Raw genomic sequence first — 21,523 nt, forward strand, 5'->3', positions numbered from 1 at the left:
TCTTGGAATAGTGCCTTCTATCCATACCTTATTGTACAAATTTAGCAACATCTTTCCCTTTATCACTTAACTGTTCTAGCATGACATAACAGATACTATCCCTTCCTGGAGTTGACTTACCCAGCTTCCTTAAGGCATTATTAAGTTCAGCTATTGTAAATAATCTATTTAACGCAGTACCATCTTCACCATCACCTTCCTGACTGATACTCCCATATCTTGCAATAGTATCCTCCCTTCCTCTTCTTTCCTCTTGACTTAAATTTTAAGAACTACGTACTTTTACTAGTGTCTTTGCTATTAGCTCCGCTTTAGCTTCACTACTAGTCACACTATTTTGGCCATCCTTCATTACTGGGTAACCAAACTCTTTCCCACAGCCTCTCATTCTCTTTATAGTTCACTTTCTCCACTGGTGTTGACCTTCCAATTGAGTCACAAAACCTTTTCCAATACTCTTTTTTATATCTCCTAATTGTTTGCCTCACTATTGTCTGTAGTCTCTTATATTCAACTAGATTTTGAAAATTATGTGTCTTCTTCAACTCTTTAAAAGCTCTATTTCTTTTCCGTATTACCTCACCACATTCTTTTGACCACCATGACACAATTTTACACAACTTTGTGGGTTTAGACTTTGGAATAGCCTCTATTGCTACCTGAATTATAGTGCTACTTATCTCTGTATTTAACTCCTCAACTTTTTGATCATCTCTGACCCACATCAAAGAACACTCACTGATTTCTCTAAACTTCTCCCAGTCAGCCTCTTTCAACCTCCATCTCCCCTTCCTCACTACATTTTCCACAGTCAATTCCATTTCTGTTTGAATTAGTATAGGATAATGATCACTTCCCATTGTACTTTCTCTCATTACCTCCCACCTACACTTCCTAGCTATTGCTACTGTAGCTAGTGTAATGTCTACTGTAGACTCCGCCCCCCTTGCTACATCCATCCTTGTACCAGTTCCATCATTTAAACACACTAGCTCTTTCTCTTCCATAAATTCCTCAACAATGCTCCCATTACTGTCATCCTTTACTCCCCATAATATGCCATGTGCATTAAAATCTCCACACCAAATAACTTTCCCATTTAACTCACCCCAAATGTCTTCCAAGTGCCCAATTTCCAGTTGCTTACATGGATTATAAAAGTTAATTATTTTAACACTTCCCCTCACTTGTCCATACCTCCACTGCAATAAACTCCCACTCATTTCCCTTCCTTAACTCTCTATATTGTAAACCTTGTCTTAGAAAAATAGCACACCCTCCACCATTTCCCTCTAATCCATCCCTTCTTAAACTTATATACCCCTTTATCACAAAGTCTAAAATAGACTTAAGCCAAATCTCCTGGATGCATACAATATCTGTCTTATCATTTAAGTCTTCAATAAAACCTTTAAGTTCTTGGCCATTTGCAATAAGACTCCTAGCATTCCATTGCAAAATTAACATGGTGGATCTAGAGCTCCATGCAATGTTCCCTCACTTACCTCACTTTGAACAAGACCTGCTTGAATTTTTTCAAAAGACAAATCTTTCATATTCAAAAACTTACATGCTGCTTTCATTATTATCTTTATTTTTTCAGTTTTTGTTTGTTCAGAACAATTGATCACATATGCTACAAACAGAACCAACTTTTCTGTATTGATTTCTAACACATCCTTATCGCTTTCCTGCATGTAACTCACTACAGGGCTTTCTTTCTTCTGCTCGTTGACCACTTTGGTTGCCTCTGCATACGTAAGATTTCGATCTGCACGTATCTGTTGCACTTCTACTGCCTTTTTCCTTACTGGGCACCCCCCATAAGCCTCTGTGTGATCCCCACCACAATTACAGCACTTCCTCTCAGCACTATCTCCACACTTTCCATACTCATGATCTCCACCACACTTTCCACATCTTTGCTTTCCTTTACACACTCTTGCAATATGTCCATATCTCTGACACTTGTAGCATCTTACGGGTGGAGGAATATACTCCCTCACACTAAAACTCATAAACCCTATCATCACTTTAGATGGCAGCACCCCTTCCTGAAATTCCAGGAGTACTGAGGTACTGTCAACTTTCTCACCATTCTTCGTCATTTTAAGACGATTAATCTCAACTACTGTTCCTCCCTTAATAATCTTTTTAAGTTCCTCTAACTTCTCACCTAAAGGGATTCCTGATATTACCCCCCTCGCTCTCCGGTGTTCGCCAAACATTCTCACTTCACTCACTTCCTTTTTACAGATTGTTTGTACTCGCATAGCCTTATCTCGTTGTCCTATGTCCTTACACTTAATCAACAACCTGCCATCGCGTAGCACTTTGGCCAATTCTACTTCACCCACTGATTTTTTTACTCCACTCGTTAAGGCAGAGAGACTTACGTCCTGTATATCACTACCCTCTTTAAATTTAATCACAACCTTATACCCGTCCTCTTCTGTCACGTTCCTTCTTACAACTCTTGTATTGTTTTACTCCACTTCAAGTGCCCTCTTAGCTGTTCTCCCTTTGCCTCCTCCACCATGTCCCTGACTCTGAGTATACACTCCATGACTCGCTCCCACTCATCCCTTCATCCTATCAATCTAAATTCAGACCCAGTCACAACTCAGTTTATGCACAACAACCAATTTAATTAAATATCGCATTAAACAAACCGCCTTGTCTTCTTCGGAGCAAAACTCGAAACACGGAAGTCCAAACGCATGCGCCGTCCCCAGATCAAGTCCTCAGGGGGATAAGTCGACGGGCTCTGGTCATTTAAAGACGAGTGACCGTCGCAGAAAGTGCGTCATAACAAAGGGACACCAGTGAAAACATCATCATTCACGCCACTTTAATTGTGAATTGTTCGTTCAAGCCAGGGATGTCAAACTCAGGCCCGCGGGCCATTATTCAATCTGTATTAGAAGTGGCCCGCCGCGTAGTTTATACAGCGCATCCATATCTGAGCTGGCCCGACAGTATTCTCTTCAGTGCATCCGCGTTAGAGCTGGCCTAGCACGCTATTCTATTCAGCGCATGAGCGCAGCCCATCAAGTTGCTACATACTGTACATATAGTGTATCATACACCGATAACACTTCAAATACCAAAATGCGTTGCATCGTTAATGCCGCCTTTTCTGCTCATAAACAAAACACGTATCCATGCAACCAGACAAACTATCAACGAAAATGGCAAAGCGAAAGATTGATAATCGGAGCTTTCAAGATAGGTGGGAAAACGATTATATGTTCATATTATTCAAGGACAAATCCGTTTGCTTGGTATGTGGATTCACCGTAGCTGTCACTAAAGAGTACAACATAAAACGACACTACGAAACTAAACATGAAGATAAATACAAAGATCTGGATGCGAAGCTTAAGCTACAGAAGGCAAGGCAGACAAGCCAAGTCACAAAGTGTTGCTGCTATAAAAGCGAGTTTTACTGTTGCACAGGATATCGCGCAAACAGCACGGCCATTCTCAGAGGGAGAGTTTGTTAACTGTTAATAGTTACAATTACAATTTTGATAATTGTTAAATGTTATTTACAATTTTTATAGTTCACCTGCAAAAAATAGGCCAATATATTTTTTCTATTCAGATATTCAATATATGTTTTCTATTAGGCTATATTCAGAAATGCCTGCATTCTATTTTTTCTTGTGTGTATAGTTTTAATTAAATAAAAACATCGGTTATTCAATAAATGTTGAGCTTGGCCCGCGACATACTCCCAGTTCTTAATTTTGGCCCCCTGTGAATTTGAGTTTGACACCCCTGGTTCAAGCTAAACTAAAAACAGTGCAACACTTACAGCCATGGGTGATGATCCACTTTGTCCTGTCTGTGCTCTGATTGTTGGGATGGCCGTATTCTTTAGACGGCGTACTATGGTACGGGTAACTCTGTCCATGTTTTCCAAATAATCATCTGGTGCAAAATGCTCTGAGCAAACACGCCATTTACGTATTGATTCTATCGGTGTTGTGAGATCTATATTCAGAGCAGCCAGCCATTTAATTTTTCGTTCGTTGTCTTTCGTTGGAATTCTATGAAACATGATAGTAGAGTACACCTTCGACTTACTATCACAGCCCTTTACAACGCACAGAACCATGTCTAATCACACACAGGTAAATTCAGTCTCTAACCAATTCTGCTGCAGCTCAAACTTGTTGCTTGCAACCAAAGATCTTTGATTAGGCTACTAGCCGATCCGTTTTAACCCTCTCTGTTGCAAGTCTCTGCTACTCGCGTCAGAACCATACGGAGCCCGCGAAGGGTCAGGGTGGGGATTTATTTAGCAATAGTCGTTTCCACGCAATAGGCCTACATTTCATTAACCTACAAGAACATAGAGTTGGCTAGCTCGCGTAGCCTACTTCATAGAAAATACGTTGAAGTTGTCTTTATGTTGGATCTGCGACATTACATAGCGCACCGCACCGTGGTAAAGTTGGTTTTATATTGGACGTTGGATATTCGACACATTCTAAAAATCTATTTAGCACTGACTACGATGGTCGAGTTTGTGTCAAACCAACTTTAATGTGTTTAAAAAAGGTCTGCCTATATTACACAAAGCTTCTTTTGTCCAAAAACCCATGTTTTGATTTTATGAAATTTTTATGCTGATAAAAGATTTCAATCTATTATGCCGCTTCACCTTTTGACTTACCCATACTAAAACATATCTCCTGAACTCGGCTTACTGCCCTTTCTAGGACACAAAGCTTCTTTTTTCCTAAAACCTGCTCTTTGATTTTATACAATTTTTAATGTTAAATGTTTCAAATCTATTATGCGGCTTGCCTTTTTGACCTACCCATGTCAAAACACATCTGGTGAACTTGGATTACTGCTCTATATAGTACACAAAGCTTATTTTTCCCCAAAACCCATTCTTTGATTTTATAAATATTTTTTTATGTAAAAAAATGCTTTAAATCTATATGCGGCTTGACCTTTTGACCTACCCATGTCAAAACACATCTGTTGCACTCAGCTAACTGCCCTACATAGTACACAAAGCTTCTGTTTTTCAAAAACTCATTCTTTGATTTTATATTAATATTTTACTATTCAAAAATGCCATAAATCTATTATGCGACTTCCACTTTCGACCTACCCATGTTAAAACACATCTGTTACACTCAGCTAACTGTCCTTCATAGTACACAAAGCTTATTTTTTCCAAAAACTCCCTCTTTGATTTTTATATAAATTATTTACTATAAAAAAATGTTATAAATGTATTATGTGCCTTCCCCTTTTGACCCACCCATCTCAAAACACATCTGCTGCACTCATCTAACTGCCCTACATAGTACACAAAGCTTCTTTTTTCCAAAAACTCCTTCTTTGATTTTATATACATTTTTTACTGTCAACAAACGTTATAAATGTATTATGCGGCTTAACCTTTTGACCGACCCATGTCAAAACACATCTATTGCACTCATATAACTGCCCTACACAGTACACAAAGCTTATTTTTTTTCCAAAAACTCCCTCTTTGATTTTATATAAATTTTTTACTATTCAAAAATGCTATACATCTATTATGCGGCTTGACCTTTTGACCTACCCATGTCAAAACACATCTATTGCACTCAGGTAACTGCCCTACACAGTACACAAAGCTTATTTTTTCCAAAAACTCACTCTTTGATTTTATATTAATATTTTACTATTCAAAAATGCTATAAATCTATTATGCGGCTTGACCTTTTGACCTACCCATGTCAAAACACATCTATTGCACTCAGGTAACCCAATATAAAACCAACTTTACCACGGTGCGCACCGCAGTGGTGCAGCAGTAGGCCATGTATGGAAGCATGCCAACGTCTATAAAAATGATTAATGGACTAGCCCGCAGTTATTTAATTTCACCGGTAACAATAAGAGCGATTTTTTTCAGTCTGGTTGTTCATGTTAGTCAGGTTGAACTCAACATGAGCTTTATAATAAAGACAATTTGAACACTCCTCTTCTATCGTACACCTGACACAAGACACAGATCCACATAAGGAAGAGTAACAGGTGCACTTTGTTCTGCCTGCTTTGAAAATGGATGAGACGGCCATATCCTTAGTAGTACCGTCTTTCTGGGCGCATATTGCATCTTTTCAACATAGTCGTCCGGTGCAAAATGCTCTTCACAAACACGATACTGGTTAATTTTGTCAGGCGATGTTGTAGTAGAGATATTTAGAGCAGCCAGCCACCAATTGATTTATCCGTTCCACATTTGTTGGAATTCTGATGATTGGCACGTCTCCACAACACACAACATAATTGGCTTAATGTATTCACAACACACCAAATGATTGGCTCAATGTATGCACATGTCAACGTTTTGCCGCAGAAGGGGTGTGATATGTGTAGACAACTGCCATATTGGTGTTACAAACTAACCCCATGCATTTCTATGGAGGATTTTTTGAGTGCTGTGTCTCCTCATTAGAAAGGCTCAGTACAGGCTTCATACAAAAAAACAGTATAACACTATGAAACACAACCCAGCTAGCACAGTTACGTTGCCAGTACTTTGCTGCAATGTAATTGAATGACCAAAAATACATTGCCACAACGTCACATTCAACGTTGCCACAACATACAAAGTGAAAGGTGACAATTTGTAATCGTAATGTCACTCCCCTACGTTGCCAATCCATAACCGCAACATCAGGCTACGTTGTAGCCAAGTGGAATTGAAAGGTGCCGTTTCGTAACCGTAATGTAAGTTACCGATGCCACCAGTCCTTAACAGCAACGTCAGGCAACATTGCGGCAACGTCGCAAGTGAAAGGTTTCATTTCATAACCGCAACGTAACTCTCCAATGTTGCCAATCCGTAACCACAACATCAGATTACGTTGTAGCAACTTGGAATTAGAATGTGCCGTTTCGGAACTGTTTACGGACGTTGCCAGTCCTTAACTAGCCTGGAAAATCCAGACCCTGGTAATCTAGAAAGATTAAGGGTCTGGCCACGAACAATGTAATGGCCAAACTCGAGGAGCGGCACCAAGCATACATTTGAAAATCTCACTGCACGCAATTGGATAACACTAGACCAATGTTTACTCTGAATGATTCCGGACTTCGACGCAATTTGATAACACTACGACCAATGTTGCGCTGTCGTCATCAGTTTAGCTCGCCTCTGGACAGCCTATATCAAATACGCTGAGTTCCCCGGGATGCAAGGGGTAAAAGTAATGTGCATCATTGCTCATTGCCAGAGTGTCTCGCAGAGACAAGTCCATTGTGCTTAGTCCTTAACAGCAATGTCAGGCAACATTGCGGCAACGTCGCAAGTGTAAGGTTCTCTACGTAGCCGCAACGTAACTCTCCAACGTTGCCAATCTATAACCGCAACAATAACAATATTATAGTATTTGCCTTACATGACAACTACCCATTTTACAGCACTTGTACATAGGTCAATTAATACCTGTAGGCAGGGTGAATGCTTTGGTTTGGGTGATATTACTGTTACCGTGAGAGACAGACTGCCTATGTAATATCTGATCAAGTTATCATGGCTATCCATTTTGCTATGAGCTTATCTTTAGTATTGAGCTGATTTTCAACCATCCATACATGACAGTTTACATCCTCCAACAAAATACACATTTGATCTGTCAGCTGGACTTTTATACTGGGTTAGAGCTAGTATTTTTATGTCCACGGTGTCTTTTTAAAAAATAAACTATTAAATAATTTTCAATGGGCATATCCCGTAATTGTATTGTTCAGAACATCAGTAAGAGTTTAACATCGGTAAGAGTTTAGCTTCCAACCGTTCCAACCATATTGTTTCAAAAACAAAACTAATAATAATAATAATAATAATAATAATAATACCCTATAAACGAGGCAACGGACTTTCAATGCATGCTGGGAAGCAAACCTTAACATGAAATAAGAGACGCCTTAGGCTACTAACATTATTCCCCCCTCATTATGAAATACTTTTTACAGTTTCTCTCAATTGCTAAAACACTAAAACCTATTGGGTGAAGAAGGTTCTCAGTTGCCTGAACTCATTTAGCTAATTATGACTGCCGCTAGCGAAGCGGTCATATTATGATTGTCAATGTGACTGTACACTCACTGGCCTGTAGATGGCGATGCACACATATACACACGCACACACACACAGGTACGCACATACTATTGGTATTAGAACGGCCGATACATTCAGTAGGATTAAAAGAAAGCCAAATATTCATCATCATCATCATCATGGCTGCATTTCCAGTATTGGCGATAAGTAGTCGTTTGTCCACTAGATGGCGCATCGTTGCAGTGAGACGTAATTTTGTTGGAAGTTAAAAGTGGGTTGGAAAAACAATGGGCGCTTCCTACAAGGACTGTAGTTTACCGCAGAGAACGTCTAATAAGGATAGGACCATGTTCACATGAAATGTAATTCCCATTTCTTCTTGAAGCCGAAATAAATCTCAGAATGTTTATCGGACATGCTTGGTTTTTACTGCAGGTAGCCTACGTTAATCTTATAATATCAATAAGGACCTAGGTACAATAATGTTACCGTTAGCGTTGGTTGAGTGATGGAGGCCAATTTGATTGCATTTGTAGAAAACTATAAATGCGGTTATACCAAGCAAATTGATAGCAGCACTGTAATTGTATCTTTCGACTGTCATTTGTTGCAAGTGCTACAAAAATCATTCTGTGCAATGGAAGATTTACCAACGTTACACCGGTCTGATACAGTTTTGCCTATACATGCGTGAGACTGAGACGCCTGTTTATTTGTTTTAAGTGCGTGCAGGGTGTGAGAGAGGAATCGATGTGCTTTGATTCCAGCTTGGCAGTTGTAGTCTGTGAGATTAAAAAGCACGTGTGTGTGAAGTATCCAAACAATGACACCTTCATTTCATTATGGCTGCTTTAGCAACACACCTTAAGCTACTGTGTAGTGGGTCCCATTTAGAAGTGGCTACTTCATTCGCGCTTTCCTTGACTCATGGAGCTGCGTAAATTTTATTACAACTTTTCGCACGATATGGCAGTTTAAGTCCGCTTGATACTGGAAGGCCTAAGCCATTGGTTTCCAAAGGAGATTTTATTTGTGTTGCCAGCATAGCCTATTGACAATTTATGTTGTAAATAGGCCTACCTTATAGGCCTACCTGTAGCTTAGGGAAGCTAACAGCTTTCTATTAGGATCTAGTTTGTTAGTTACAGTTTTGTCATAACTCCCTGATGCATTTAGAATAACCAGAGCGTGGATATCTCAATCGGAAAATTAAACAATATCGGGCGCCTATGGACTAGGCTGGATGAACCCAGCCTGATCTGCCCGCTATTTATTTTTTGATTTCTTAAAAGATTGAGCTTGGTCTGGTGAAAGCCAGACAAGCCATGGACCTCAGTTACACAATGCAAGGGAACATGAATCAGCCTATATTTGCACGAACAACAACGGACAACAGCTCTTCAACTTTGGCCCGTTAAAATGTGCACGAACAGTCTAGCGACGCATTTCATCAAGGCCCATTTGGAAATGTCAGTTATTTGCACCACTGGTTAGATGTAAAACAGCATTTCGTTTCAGACTACTGTTACTTAATTTGTGCATAGACAATAAAGTATCACATGAACGAAAGATGACTAAAATCTTATGCAGAAGAAGAAACATTCACAATATATAGCCGCAAGCGGCAATGGCGGGCCCGAGCACCTGCGGGCCGCAGCCCGTGACATTTCAGAATCTAACAAAGCACCAACGTGGTGCATGTGTAAAATTTACATATTTGATGTGTGTGCTATTTGTTTTTCCATGTTTTTTTTTGGCACATTTACTTGCTTGGCCAGGTGGGGGCACAATGCAAGGCAGGCTCATTGTGTGTCATCATAATCATAATATATATTAACCTGAGAAATTTCAGATTATTCATTTTAAGCAAAGAACATTTCTGATACACTTTTTGGCCAGATGGTGGCGCTATATTAGGCATGTGAATTACACATGTGAATATAATCACAATAATGATATCCAATATTTTATTAAGTTTGAGATCAATCACTTAAGGCATTGTCCATTTCTGGCACATTTCCTACTTGGCCAGGTGGTGGCGCTGTGCCAGGCAGGCCCATTGGGTGTCTGGATATCAACATAATCATAATATCTATTAACCTGAGAAGTTTCAACCCATTCATTCAATGCACTGTGACTTTGACACATTTCCTTTTTATATGGTGAATTATTAAAATCTTGACATATTACAACATATCAAAAATCCCTTCACAATTTAACATCAGCAACATCTTGGCATAATGTTTTAATTCAAATTTTACATGAATCTGACAAACCGTCTAGGAGGAGTATGTTAAAATTGATCATGTGACATCAGTGTAATTGCCGTTCTTTCTGTTGCCAGGTGGTGGCGCTATGCCAAATATGCATTATGGGCATGTGAATATCATCACTACCATGGTATTCAAAGACCTGTGAAATTTAAAACATTTCAAGCCATGCATGGTGAATTAAGACACATTTATTGTTTATGTGGAACGGTATTAAAATTCATAGTTTAGCCATTTCGTCAAATTACAACATATCAAAAAAAGCTTCACAATTTAGAATCAGAAGCATATTGGAATCATGTATACCAACTTTCACATGAATCGGATCAATCGTCTAGGAGGAGTATGTTAAAATTGATCATGTCCACAACCATGGAGGTATTATATATAACTGGAGAGAGTGACTAAATCCCGCCCTCCATACAAATAAATGGTGGAGGCTAGGCTAGTAAATCCAGCCAATTCATAGTCAACGCCATCTTGAACACTGGGGTTCGGATCCAGCGCCAGTCGGCTCTGACCATGCGCCAAGTTACAAAGCTGGAAATGACGCATGGACCAACGTCGATTTTTATTGGATATTCTGTAAAAAGAGAGTCGTCCTCCAGTAAGAGGGTGGCGATAATGCACATAAAGTTCTTGCCTCATAACAAGAAGAAGAAAAGTGGCTCGGGAACGCGCATGAAGTCCAAGTGGAGTCGCCCTGAAGCGCAACTTAATTTCATTGGATAACACAGCGGTCTGCCTGTTGTCCTGCTGCAAATATGCATTCGAACATGACGTGAAATATCCGTAGTCAAACTATAAATAAACTGTTCGGTTTTTAGTGCCAGGTGTAGCGCATTTTTACATGATTAGTTTGTTTTTTATTGTATTGTTTGTCATCTCATAGCGGGTGCTCTAAACGTATTCGTTGGCCCATGACCAAATCAAGCCAATAATAGCCAGTAGCCACAATAATGACTGGAGCCAGAGCCCTCAATAGCCACCCTGTTTTGAAAATAATATTGAAGATATTCAATATTATTGAAGATAGTATTGAAGATAACGCACAGAACGGTCAGCCTGAGCAGACAATTACGTCCCCAACTCATCTAAAATGTGGTGTCTTTACTTTGAGTTGTACACCGCAGATGGTAAAGTAACGGTTAAAGAGTATGTTGTCTGCGGACTCAGCAAAAAACAGTTTACTTACGCATCCACGACATCCAATCTTCGCGCTCACCTGTGGAGTTACCATCCAAATGAGGCAGCGGTGTCAGAGGCACAGTAGACGGCCAGAGCATCGCCAGGCGTCCAACATCGTATGATTGCATACTTTCCGTAAATCCTAAATTATGTCCAGGGTCTGCTATTTACTTAGGCTGCAAAGCACATGCATTATTTATTTGAGGTAAGCTTATTCGAGGCAGACCATTATTTCTTACATTGTACGTTATTGTGAGAAATGCGTTTTGTTTGGAGCGGCATACCAGGCTATCAAACGCAGACGATTTTCGGTTTTGGTATGGGATTTAATTTACTTTTTGACTTTTATTATATAGTTAAATGTTGAGACTGATGGGCATTTAAATCTAGAGGGTATTTGATGATCACTGTAAAGTTTCGTGTAGTTGAAAAAGTGTTGGGATTTCCAGCTGTTTATTGCGAGACAAGGCCTTTGCTTCATTCATTGAACGTGCGCTGTGCTCTAATGGAAACCTTATTGCATAGCGAAGTAGCCTAAATTGATTTTTTTTTTTTTTAATTATGCATGGTTTACTTTTTATTAAATTCGTAGGCTGGAATGCCTCGCGGCAATAATTGTGTTTAAATGTAGTAGCCTAGTGCTTCAGCCTCTGGCAAGCTCCAAAGGGGGCGGCTATAGGTTGAGAGCTGTTGAAGACCCATGGTGCAACGAGACAAAGTCTTTATGCCGCTGTAGTGTAATTTATGGTCTTTAACCCTTTAGGCGCCAGAGGTTTTTTTCCGAAACGATCAATTTTGACATCTTCATTTCAAAAGGCTATATCTTAAAAGTGATAAGAGATAGAGACTTTCTGTAAATTAGAGAAATATTAAGGATGACCCAAAGTGTATGTAGAGATTAAATGTTTATATCTAATTTGCATATTGTGACGTCATATGGTGGCGGCCATCTTGGATTATAGAATTTTCATGAAAAGTCGCATGTTTGAATGATAAAATGCACCACTTCTTTCCCCCCAAAATGTCCCTCACCTTCTGTATGCTATATTGCACAATACTGAATGCTCAGGTAAATAGTAAGTAGTGAACAAACTGTGTAAATCATTACTAATAAATGGCAGAAACAAACCAAATGCATGTAGCGGTAGACTGGCCTTTTGCTGTAGAGATTTTCCATTTACTACATACAGTAGGCACTCTGATTCCATGTATGGGCCACATATATATTATTCAGATGACACACAAACACAAGTAGACAAGACCTGTTTAGTTCAAAAGCTCCTTTGCCACGGCAAGGCACAGATCAGGAGTGAGATGACGAGACAAGACAAGAGACAATGTTAGTATTTTTTTTCTTTTTGTTGATGTTTTTTTGTTTTTTTTTTCTTAGCTGACAAAGACACACACATCACAAGGACATGAACACACAAAAAGGAACACATAGTGTACTGTATGTCCTAAATGATCAGGGAAGTAGATAGCAAATCAACAGTGTAAATCATTACTAAATGGCTGACATTTTTTTTTTTTATGTAGCAGGCCTTTTGCTGTAGAGATAATGACTCCCTATCCCTATCCATACAGGGCCGGCATTCCCATCATCTTGTGATAGACTATGCATGACCTAATGTGTGTGTGTGTGTGTGTGTGTGTGTGGGAGAGGGAGAGAGCGTGTCACCACCTCCACCATGCGAGCAGCATGGCCAGATCTGCCTCGCGCGCGCCGAGTGGAGAGAATTTGCGCAGCTCGGACTAGGCCTACGGTCATTCTCATTGCGACTCCCCACACTGCCACTACGTTCCCCCCTAACTGTCCTATGAGCACTTCGACCTCGTCTAACATACCCAGTGGCATTAGACAAAGGCTCCACCACGTTACTGTCGCCGCGATTGTGGAGAGGCACACGTTCAGAAGACAGAAGCTAGCGCTATGGATATTAGGCTACCTCCAGCCTCGTTCGCCACACCACTAACACCCTGCTAACTTCCCGATGAACACTCCGAACCCGTGAAACATTATTCCCACCAGTGACATTGGGCAAACGATTCAACGTTTGTGCTTGGTGTAACCTAAACTATGGAGTAAACTCTCACTTTTCCAGCTGCATCATTGCAAGGCAGGGACGCATCTGAAGCCTCACTAAACGAATCACCGTCATTTTCTGAAGGCAGATATTCCCCTTCAGAATCAGGGTCCGCGAATAGAAGACCCAACACTTCATTTCAGGTAAACTTTTTTGATGCCATTAGACGATAATCTAATGCAAATACTCGCTGACGTTGACAATATCGCTCTGACAAAGTGGCTCACACGCACACTAGCTCCGGTATTTCATGCACTGATTCAATAAGCTGTAGCTAGAAAGTTTTGTTTAAAGCGTGTCCTTTTTTCGACTCAGGGATGACGTATGACATGTCTGCCATCTAGTGGAGTGGAAGTCAAACGAAATATGACACCCTATTTGACTAAATCGGCCGTTTTACTCAGTGCCGCATCTTGTCGACTATAGTCGCCTGTGGCGCCTAGAGGGTTAATCATGTTTAGGCTATGTTTGTTCGGGACAAACAACAACGAAAGAAGATCAATAGAATTTTCTTTATTTGTCATATGATGGATAAGCAACCATAATATGCACGTCTTCTTATAGGCTCCTCAAGAAATACGCACTGAATAACGTTTGGTTGTAGCCGCCGGATAGGTACCCGCCCACCAACATGTACGCGCATGAGAGCTCGTGCCCAACACGGATTTTCGTGCATGGAGCTGGTTCCAAATGCTCCATGCAGCGCTATATGTGAAAATGTCGTATGCTAACATGCCGAAGCTAATCTGCACGCTCTTGACCACCTGTCCACAACGCACAAAATCTCAATTACCTCACTTCCTGTGGGCATGGCTAATGGCATGTTAATACAAAAGTTGATTGTTTTTGGGAGTTGCATACACCCACCAAATTTGGTGTGTGTATCTAAAACTATATGCCAACCACAAGTCACAGTGACATAAGGGGGCGCTATGGAGTTTCTGGGCCAAGCCCAGTGCCAAGGCTTTTCCCCTGTGTATTCATGGTACCTCTTGACGTGTGTGCCAAATTTCATGCGTTTTCACTGATGGGAAGCATCACAATTCATCACATTTTAGTACACACAAAATCCCAAATACCTCACTTCCTGTTGGGCGTGGCTAATGCATTGTACATACGAAAGTTGTTCATCTTGGGGAGATACACACACCTACCAAATTTGATGTGTCTAGCTGAAAGTATGTGCCAACCACTGCATCAATCACCTAAGGGGGTGCTACTAAGTCCCTGGGCCACGCCCGGGGCCAAGCTCTTGTACCTCTTGTACCTAACTTTACGTGACACCTGATGTGTGTGCCAAATTTCAAGACTTTTCACCCATGTTAACCACCTCAAAAAAGGAAAACGCTCTGAGACAAAGTTAAAATACTCGTAATAATAATAATAATAATAATAATAATAATCCTTACAAAAACAATAGGGCCTTAGGGCCTTGCGCCCTTCGGTGCTCGGGCCCTAAAAATCCATCTATCCAAAAATAACCTTTGTTTTTGATAGCTGTTGAAAACGGCATGGAACTGACAGAGATGTTTTTGTTTGTTTATTAATTAATAAATAAATAAATAAAAATATAGCATTATGCTGATACCTTTTGCTTTTCCCAAATACAATGTAGCCTACAGGTGTAAGTGACCTTTCATCAATCCAGTTGCAATGGATGAACTGTGATGAACTGCCCTACTTGTGATTGTTTAGAGATTTTAAAGGTTTTATAACAATGCTACAACTTCTTTGGCTATTCTACAATCTATTCACCTTTTCAGCGCCAGTAGGCTACTTTCTGTGCAGCCGCACACACACACACAGGCATGCCAAACAAGCATACACAAAAGTTTCAATAGTGGGGTATGGAGTAAAAGATGGAGACAAATTGATTAGTGTGATTTATTTTCGCGGAAAGGATGTACAGGACTGAGCGGCGGTCATATTTTGTACCGCTATGCGGTACATCTAGTTGTTCAGTCTGTTGTCAATACCTAAACCCATTTCACATGGGAAAACATAATTTGCAGATCTCACTTACACTTTTTGCTAAAACACAATTTCTGAAACCTTGCTCCATTCTTAAAACATTAAACACAAAAGCCCATTTTCAAGCACTATTTACAAGACCTCTGACTCCTTGCAAAATCAAACTTTCTCCTCAAAAAAGATTAACCAGTGCTCAAAACCAAACACTGCTCTCAGATCATAAACAAAGTGGGCAATATATATATTAGGGGTGTAACGGTACACAGAAGTCATGGTTCGGTTCATACCTCGGTTCGGACATAACGGTTCGGTACAATGGAGGGAAAAGCAAAACAAAAATGCAGAAAGCATTTTTTTTTTGTACATGTCTCAGGCTGTACCACCTAGTGTCATACAGTCTTTTCCCTGAGGTATCTGCAACAGCCTGAAGTGTGTAAGATGTAGGCTAAACGGTACAATAAGTACCCAGACTCCATCTGTAACTTGTAAACAAAATAAGACAATCAGCTATAAAACTGAAAATAGGCCTACAGCATCTTTTATTTCTGAAAGTGCAAATTACATAGAAAAATTATTTTTAAAAAATCCACTTAAGCAAGACCTTCAACATCTGTGTTTAGTTGTATATGGAAGGGTCTACAATTTGCCTCAATATTTTTTTTATTGTGTGTAAAGTAATAATCTAGCCTACTAACTGTGAAAATATCACACTATTTTGCCTTTTTAAAAAAACGAAATTGCTCCTTTCATTTCATAAACAGACTACAACTAGAAGTCACGTGACTTTGCCCTTTGACGTTAACTCACCGTAGCATGGTTTGTTTATTAGCCTAGTTAGCGTTGTTATTTTACGGTCTATGCACTTAACACTACCAGCTCCTCATGTGAGAAGTTACAAGTTACCCCAACATAAAGGTAATTACCACGCGATTTACATAGCTTTCTGTCATTACGAAATCATTTAATTTAAGCCATAGGTTTTGGCCCTATTTGTATGTGTATTTAAAGTCTGCTGAAGCGCAGGGGAAGTTGTTTTTTTCCCCTCGTTTCAGTGATTGGTAGCCTACAACATCTGGGTGATGAAAAAAAAAAAAACAGGCGCCAATCAGCCAATAAAGGCGAGGCTACAGATTAGCGTTAGACTAAAGAACTCCCGTAACTCTCGCTACTTAACAGTAATTGCACATGACATTAATTAATCCGCACACGAGTTTTATGTATTTTTTTTGTTTTGTCAATTCATGCACCGAACCGTGACGCCCGTACCGTTTCGGTTCAATACAAATACATGAACCGTTACACCCCTAATATATATACACATTATATACACTATCAAGAAGTCAGTAAACAATACACCAAAAAGTAAAAAAAAAAAAACAATTTCTTTTTTTTTTTTTTTTTTAAAGCATTTATTTTTGCATGGTTCTAGCTCCTCCTTGTACCCCTATTTTTACAGTACTGTACCCTGTGTCCTTTGTCTCTGTTATACTGTTATTCTTGTTCTTTGTTAATATAAATCTGCAACCAGTCAAAATCTATTGAGCATTCAGAACTGTCAGTCCACTCAACAAATGGAAAGCACAATGTGCAAGGCCATACACTTTGCTTACAGTATTGTACAGTAACTGATTGAAAATTGATTTCACTTGTTTCAAATGATGTGACAACGAATATAAGCCAGTTCAGAGAGCAAACAGGTTGTTGAAGGTGGGAATGAGATAGATGATTTGTGTCCCTATTATTGTATACTGCAGTACAGTGCATTGTAGACTGTATATTGTACAATAAACAAATTGTAGGGCCCTGAACATCATGCTTTCCATTTGTTTACAGTACTGACTACTCAATAGATTTTGACTGGTTGCAGATTTATATCAACAAGAATTACAGTATCACAGAGACAAAAGACAAGTTTGTCAGATGGGTACAGGTACTGTAAAAATAGGGGTACAAGGAGGAGGAAGAACAAAAACATTGCAAAGAGCAAAGCAGTAATTTCTGATCAATGTTTAGCTACTATGATAGAACATGTTTTCGACAATGACGGAAAAATATGAAATTTGTTTTGAGATTAAAAATGTACTTATCCCTCGGTCGACGAGGCTGATGTGTCGTCAGTCTGCATCACAGACAACAAAGTGCGTCAGCTAATGTCTAAACCCGTGCTGTATACTTCTGGGTCTCAACGATAAACTGGAAGAAATGCCCCACACCGGAAGGACCGAATGGACAATTGTCAGAAAGGCAAGCTACGTTGTTGTATTGCATTTCCTAGTCAGAGCCAATTTGTATAATTCGCATATAGCTAGACTACAGTGTTTTCGAAAACTGTGCCACCGTCTCATTACTAGTTGCTGACGCAGTGTATGTTAATATGTAATCCTCAGGCAATGCCGACTTGTGGCTTATCGTGTAATTCTGGAGTGGGCACTCAAGGGCCAACCACTTGGATGAGGACAGTGTTTCCGCTAGACTTTTTTTAACAGAGGCGGCAAACCCCCCCTGTGGGGTTCAGACTCAAGATAGAGAACTTATTCTGACTTTACATTACATTTAGCAGACAAAGACCAAAGTGACTTACATATGTCAGCTATATTACAAGGGATCACATTGTCCCCGGAGCAACTTGGGGTTAAGGTGCCTTGCTCAAGCCGGGAATTGAACCGACAACTTTCAGGCTACTGCACGCTAGCCCAGCTCCTTAACCACTACATGCCACCACTCCAGCTCCTTAACCACTACACTACCACCGACTTAGGGCCCGTCCACACGGAGACGCTTTTTGGGTTAAACGCAGAGGTTTTGCTTCGTCTTGGCTGAGCGTCCAAACGAATCCTGTAAACGCACTGCCCGAAACCACACTTTTTTGAAACCTGGTCCCAGAGTGGAAAAATCTGAAACCGTAGCCCTTTTGAATTCGTTTGGACAGCGAAACCGCACATCCAACTTGCGTATCGATGAGGTCATCGCCACACCTCAGCTGCCCAGGACTTGACACTTATAGTATTGCCTAACAATACTAGTTTTCATACATGACATTACCTACGATTACACTCCGTAGGATAAATATCACAACTGATGCTGTGCAGCGCTGATAGCTTATGACTTGGTGGACTGAACACTGTTTTTCCCGGTGTTTTTTTATGCATTCTAGCTACTGTCAGTGACACAAGAGAACTTAAGTTATTAGGGAAGTGCGGTGTAAGTTTACATTAATTTGTGCGTAGTGCCAGTGTCATTAATTTATTTTACATGTCTTACAACATAAATAAATGCATTCATAGTGAAGTCAGATATGAGCATACAAAGATGCTTAGAACTCATGTTAAGCCTATAGATGCGCACTAAATGCGAATGCGCAATTTGATGCAAGCAAAAGTATCGACTGTTACCAACAAAGGTATTATAGCAATATTATAAATGTGGCGACAGAATAGCCTAGAACTTGGGTACGCCTAGCCTTTGCACTTGCGGTGATAACCAAAACTAATGTGAATCGCGGACTATCCTACAACCAAAGAAAGTAAAGGAGATTATTTTTACCTGCGTTAGCCAAATAAAGGACGGGACTGCACCCTCCACAAACCGTAAAAATTAAGTTTATTAGTGTTACAGTTGACAGTTCACTATAAGTCCACACAAACAATTCTGGTTTCCTTGCACTAGCCATTTCGTCGTAGCCTATTCTGTCTGTTTGTATAGCCTACAGCGCAAGCTTTGGTCAATTTCTGTAAAGAAACAGTGCCACCTATAGGCCTGGGATATGAAGTAACGTGTTGAGTCGTGTTGAGATGGATCCGTTTGGACGCAAATATTCTTGATAAGGTTCCAGAGAAGACGGAGGGAAAAAAGATAGGTTTGGTACGTGTGGACTAGGCCTTATCCCCACTTACCTTTGCATTCAGCTTCTGTTAAAAATGTTTACATAAAAAGCCATTTTTCATACTTCTTTTCACTTTTCATACTTCTTTTCACTTTTATTTATAAAGTACACACCACAGTATGTTATGCATAAACATAAACAAAGGAATCCTTAATATTCTAGTGATTGAATCACAACAAGACAAAACAATATACAAACTTACAGATAGTGACAGCCTCTCCCTGATCACAGGGAAAGCAAGGTAACTGCCAGATAAAGACTTCCTTGGGGATTTGGTGGATTGCTGAAGCCGTTGCTGTGGGCTGGTGAGGACCAAGGACATGCCGGAGGTAGAAGGCCGGTCTTTCGCAGGAGCTTTGAAAACAAGGGGTTCTACACCACCAACAGCCTGTAACAAGTTGCACAACACAACATCTCATCAATATTACTGACACAAGCACTGTTGTAATGATTGCTCAGACTGTGCCATTTCAAGGTGGTTGAAAGGGTGGTCCCCCTTGAAGATGGATCCTGTCTCGACTTTGACTCGTTTTGAATCGCCTTTGACTGTTTCAGAGTGGCTGGCTATGGGCATGCACAAACATGTCCTAACAACAATCCTTAACGTTCGTTTTCAAAACTGTGCAACTCACTGAGTGGTTAGTTTAGCAACCCCCCCACCCCCCAAAACAACAAAATGTTCTAATATATAATGCCCCTGACTGCAATTATCGAACCTCTGTAGCTACCCAGGAAAGTGTTTGGAGGCTATTTTCCTAGTCCTAGGTCAAACTAGTCATACAAATAACATTGTATGTTGTTTAGCTTACCCAAAGGTCTTCTTCGTCTAGCATTGGTCCACTAAGCGTCGGTACAGCTGTCCTTATCAGATAGAGTTTCGTTGGAGACTTTCTTCCAGAACGTGTAGATTGAACATAGTCTTCGTGCCGAAAGTGCATGGCACAAACACGATGGTCAGCTTCTCGAAGAACATCTACAGGGGTGTTTGTGTCAAACCCGAGGAATGAAAGCCACAACTTTAGTAGTTCAGGGTTGTGGAAAGGAAGCCGATGACAACTCCTTTGTGGAGAGATTTTACCGCAGTTTCTGACCGCACAAAGTCTTCCCATATTCGATGGAGCAGTGACCAGTGAGTGCAATGCTGATGCCTTGAGCTTGAAGTTGAACCAGTTGAACTGTTTCTCTTTCCAGGGTCGTCTTTTCAAGCTCCTCCCAGCCTGACTCTGGTAGATCACGTGGACAGTCACGCGCAATCGATTATTTAATAAATAAATGTTAATTACGAATAATAATAAAAATGTTCTACCTAATGTGACTATATTTTCCATAGACTGTAAAAAACACGTTTTTCCCGCCGTATTATCCATAAACAATATAGTATATTCCAGTTTGACGTCACTTCCTGGACTCGTTTGTCTTGTCTCTAAAATACTTTTTTTATTTTTTATTAAGTCCTAGTTAACTAGAACTTCGCTCCTACTGTCCGAACCGTTTCCTGTAACATAGGCACGTAGTCTGACTTACCACCAAGTAGGCCTACTTTTCTTAACTGGTGAACTCAGGTTGGATAAGCTAAGTTTACTGCCACTTATGTATGGTATTTGGTTGTCCTATAAGGGGTCACTTACAGTGTTGGGTGATGAGCCACTTTGTTGTGTTGGTGATTTGAATATTGTCGGTGTGGCCGCATCATGGAGGCGTAATCCTGTGTGGAGGTATAGTCCTCCTGTGTGAAATGCTTGGAGCAAACACGCCAGCCCTTCAGAATCCACCCCGGTGTTGTTGGATTCATGTTCAGAGCAGCCAACCAAGCTTTTTGCCGTTTGTACTGAGATGGAATTCTGTGAAACATGACGGCACTATAATGCTTCTGCTTGTTATCACAGCCCTTCACGATGCACGTTATAGCCATGACTGTTCACAAACTATCTTCCCACAACCTGATACTTCGTCAACTCTGCTCAAACTACTAACTAGGCTACTGGTGCATGCGTGCAGGTCACATATTGACGGAAGTGAGAGGGAGGGAGACCACTAGGCGTGT

The 21,523-nt window shown here is 40.3% G+C and overlaps 1 protein-coding gene across 1 annotated transcript in view; it reads right to left on the reverse strand.

The window, feature by feature from the left end:
* LOC121682734 (zinc finger and SCAN domain-containing protein 12-like) overlaps positions 1 to 21,046 on the reverse strand; it is a 51,622-nt gene extending 30,576 nt beyond the window's left edge. The window contains exons 1-2 of the mRNA XM_042062699.1: positions 20,289 to 21,046; positions 19,682 to 19,867 (exon numbers count right to left, since the gene is read on the reverse strand). Coding sequence (XP_041918633.1) covers positions 19,682 to 19,867; positions 20,289 to 20,846 — 744 coding nt within the window. The 5' untranslated portion in view covers positions 20,847 to 21,046. The remainder of the gene's footprint in view (positions 1 to 19,681; positions 19,868 to 20,288) is intronic.
* Positions 21,047 to 21,523: the final 477 nt, after the last annotated feature.

Source organism: Alosa sapidissima, chromosome 1, assembly GCF_018492685.1.
Source record: "Alosa sapidissima isolate fAloSap1 chromosome 1, fAloSap1.pri, whole genome shotgun sequence".
Lineage (NCBI taxonomy): Eukaryota > Metazoa > Chordata > Actinopteri > Clupeiformes > Clupeidae > Alosa > Alosa sapidissima.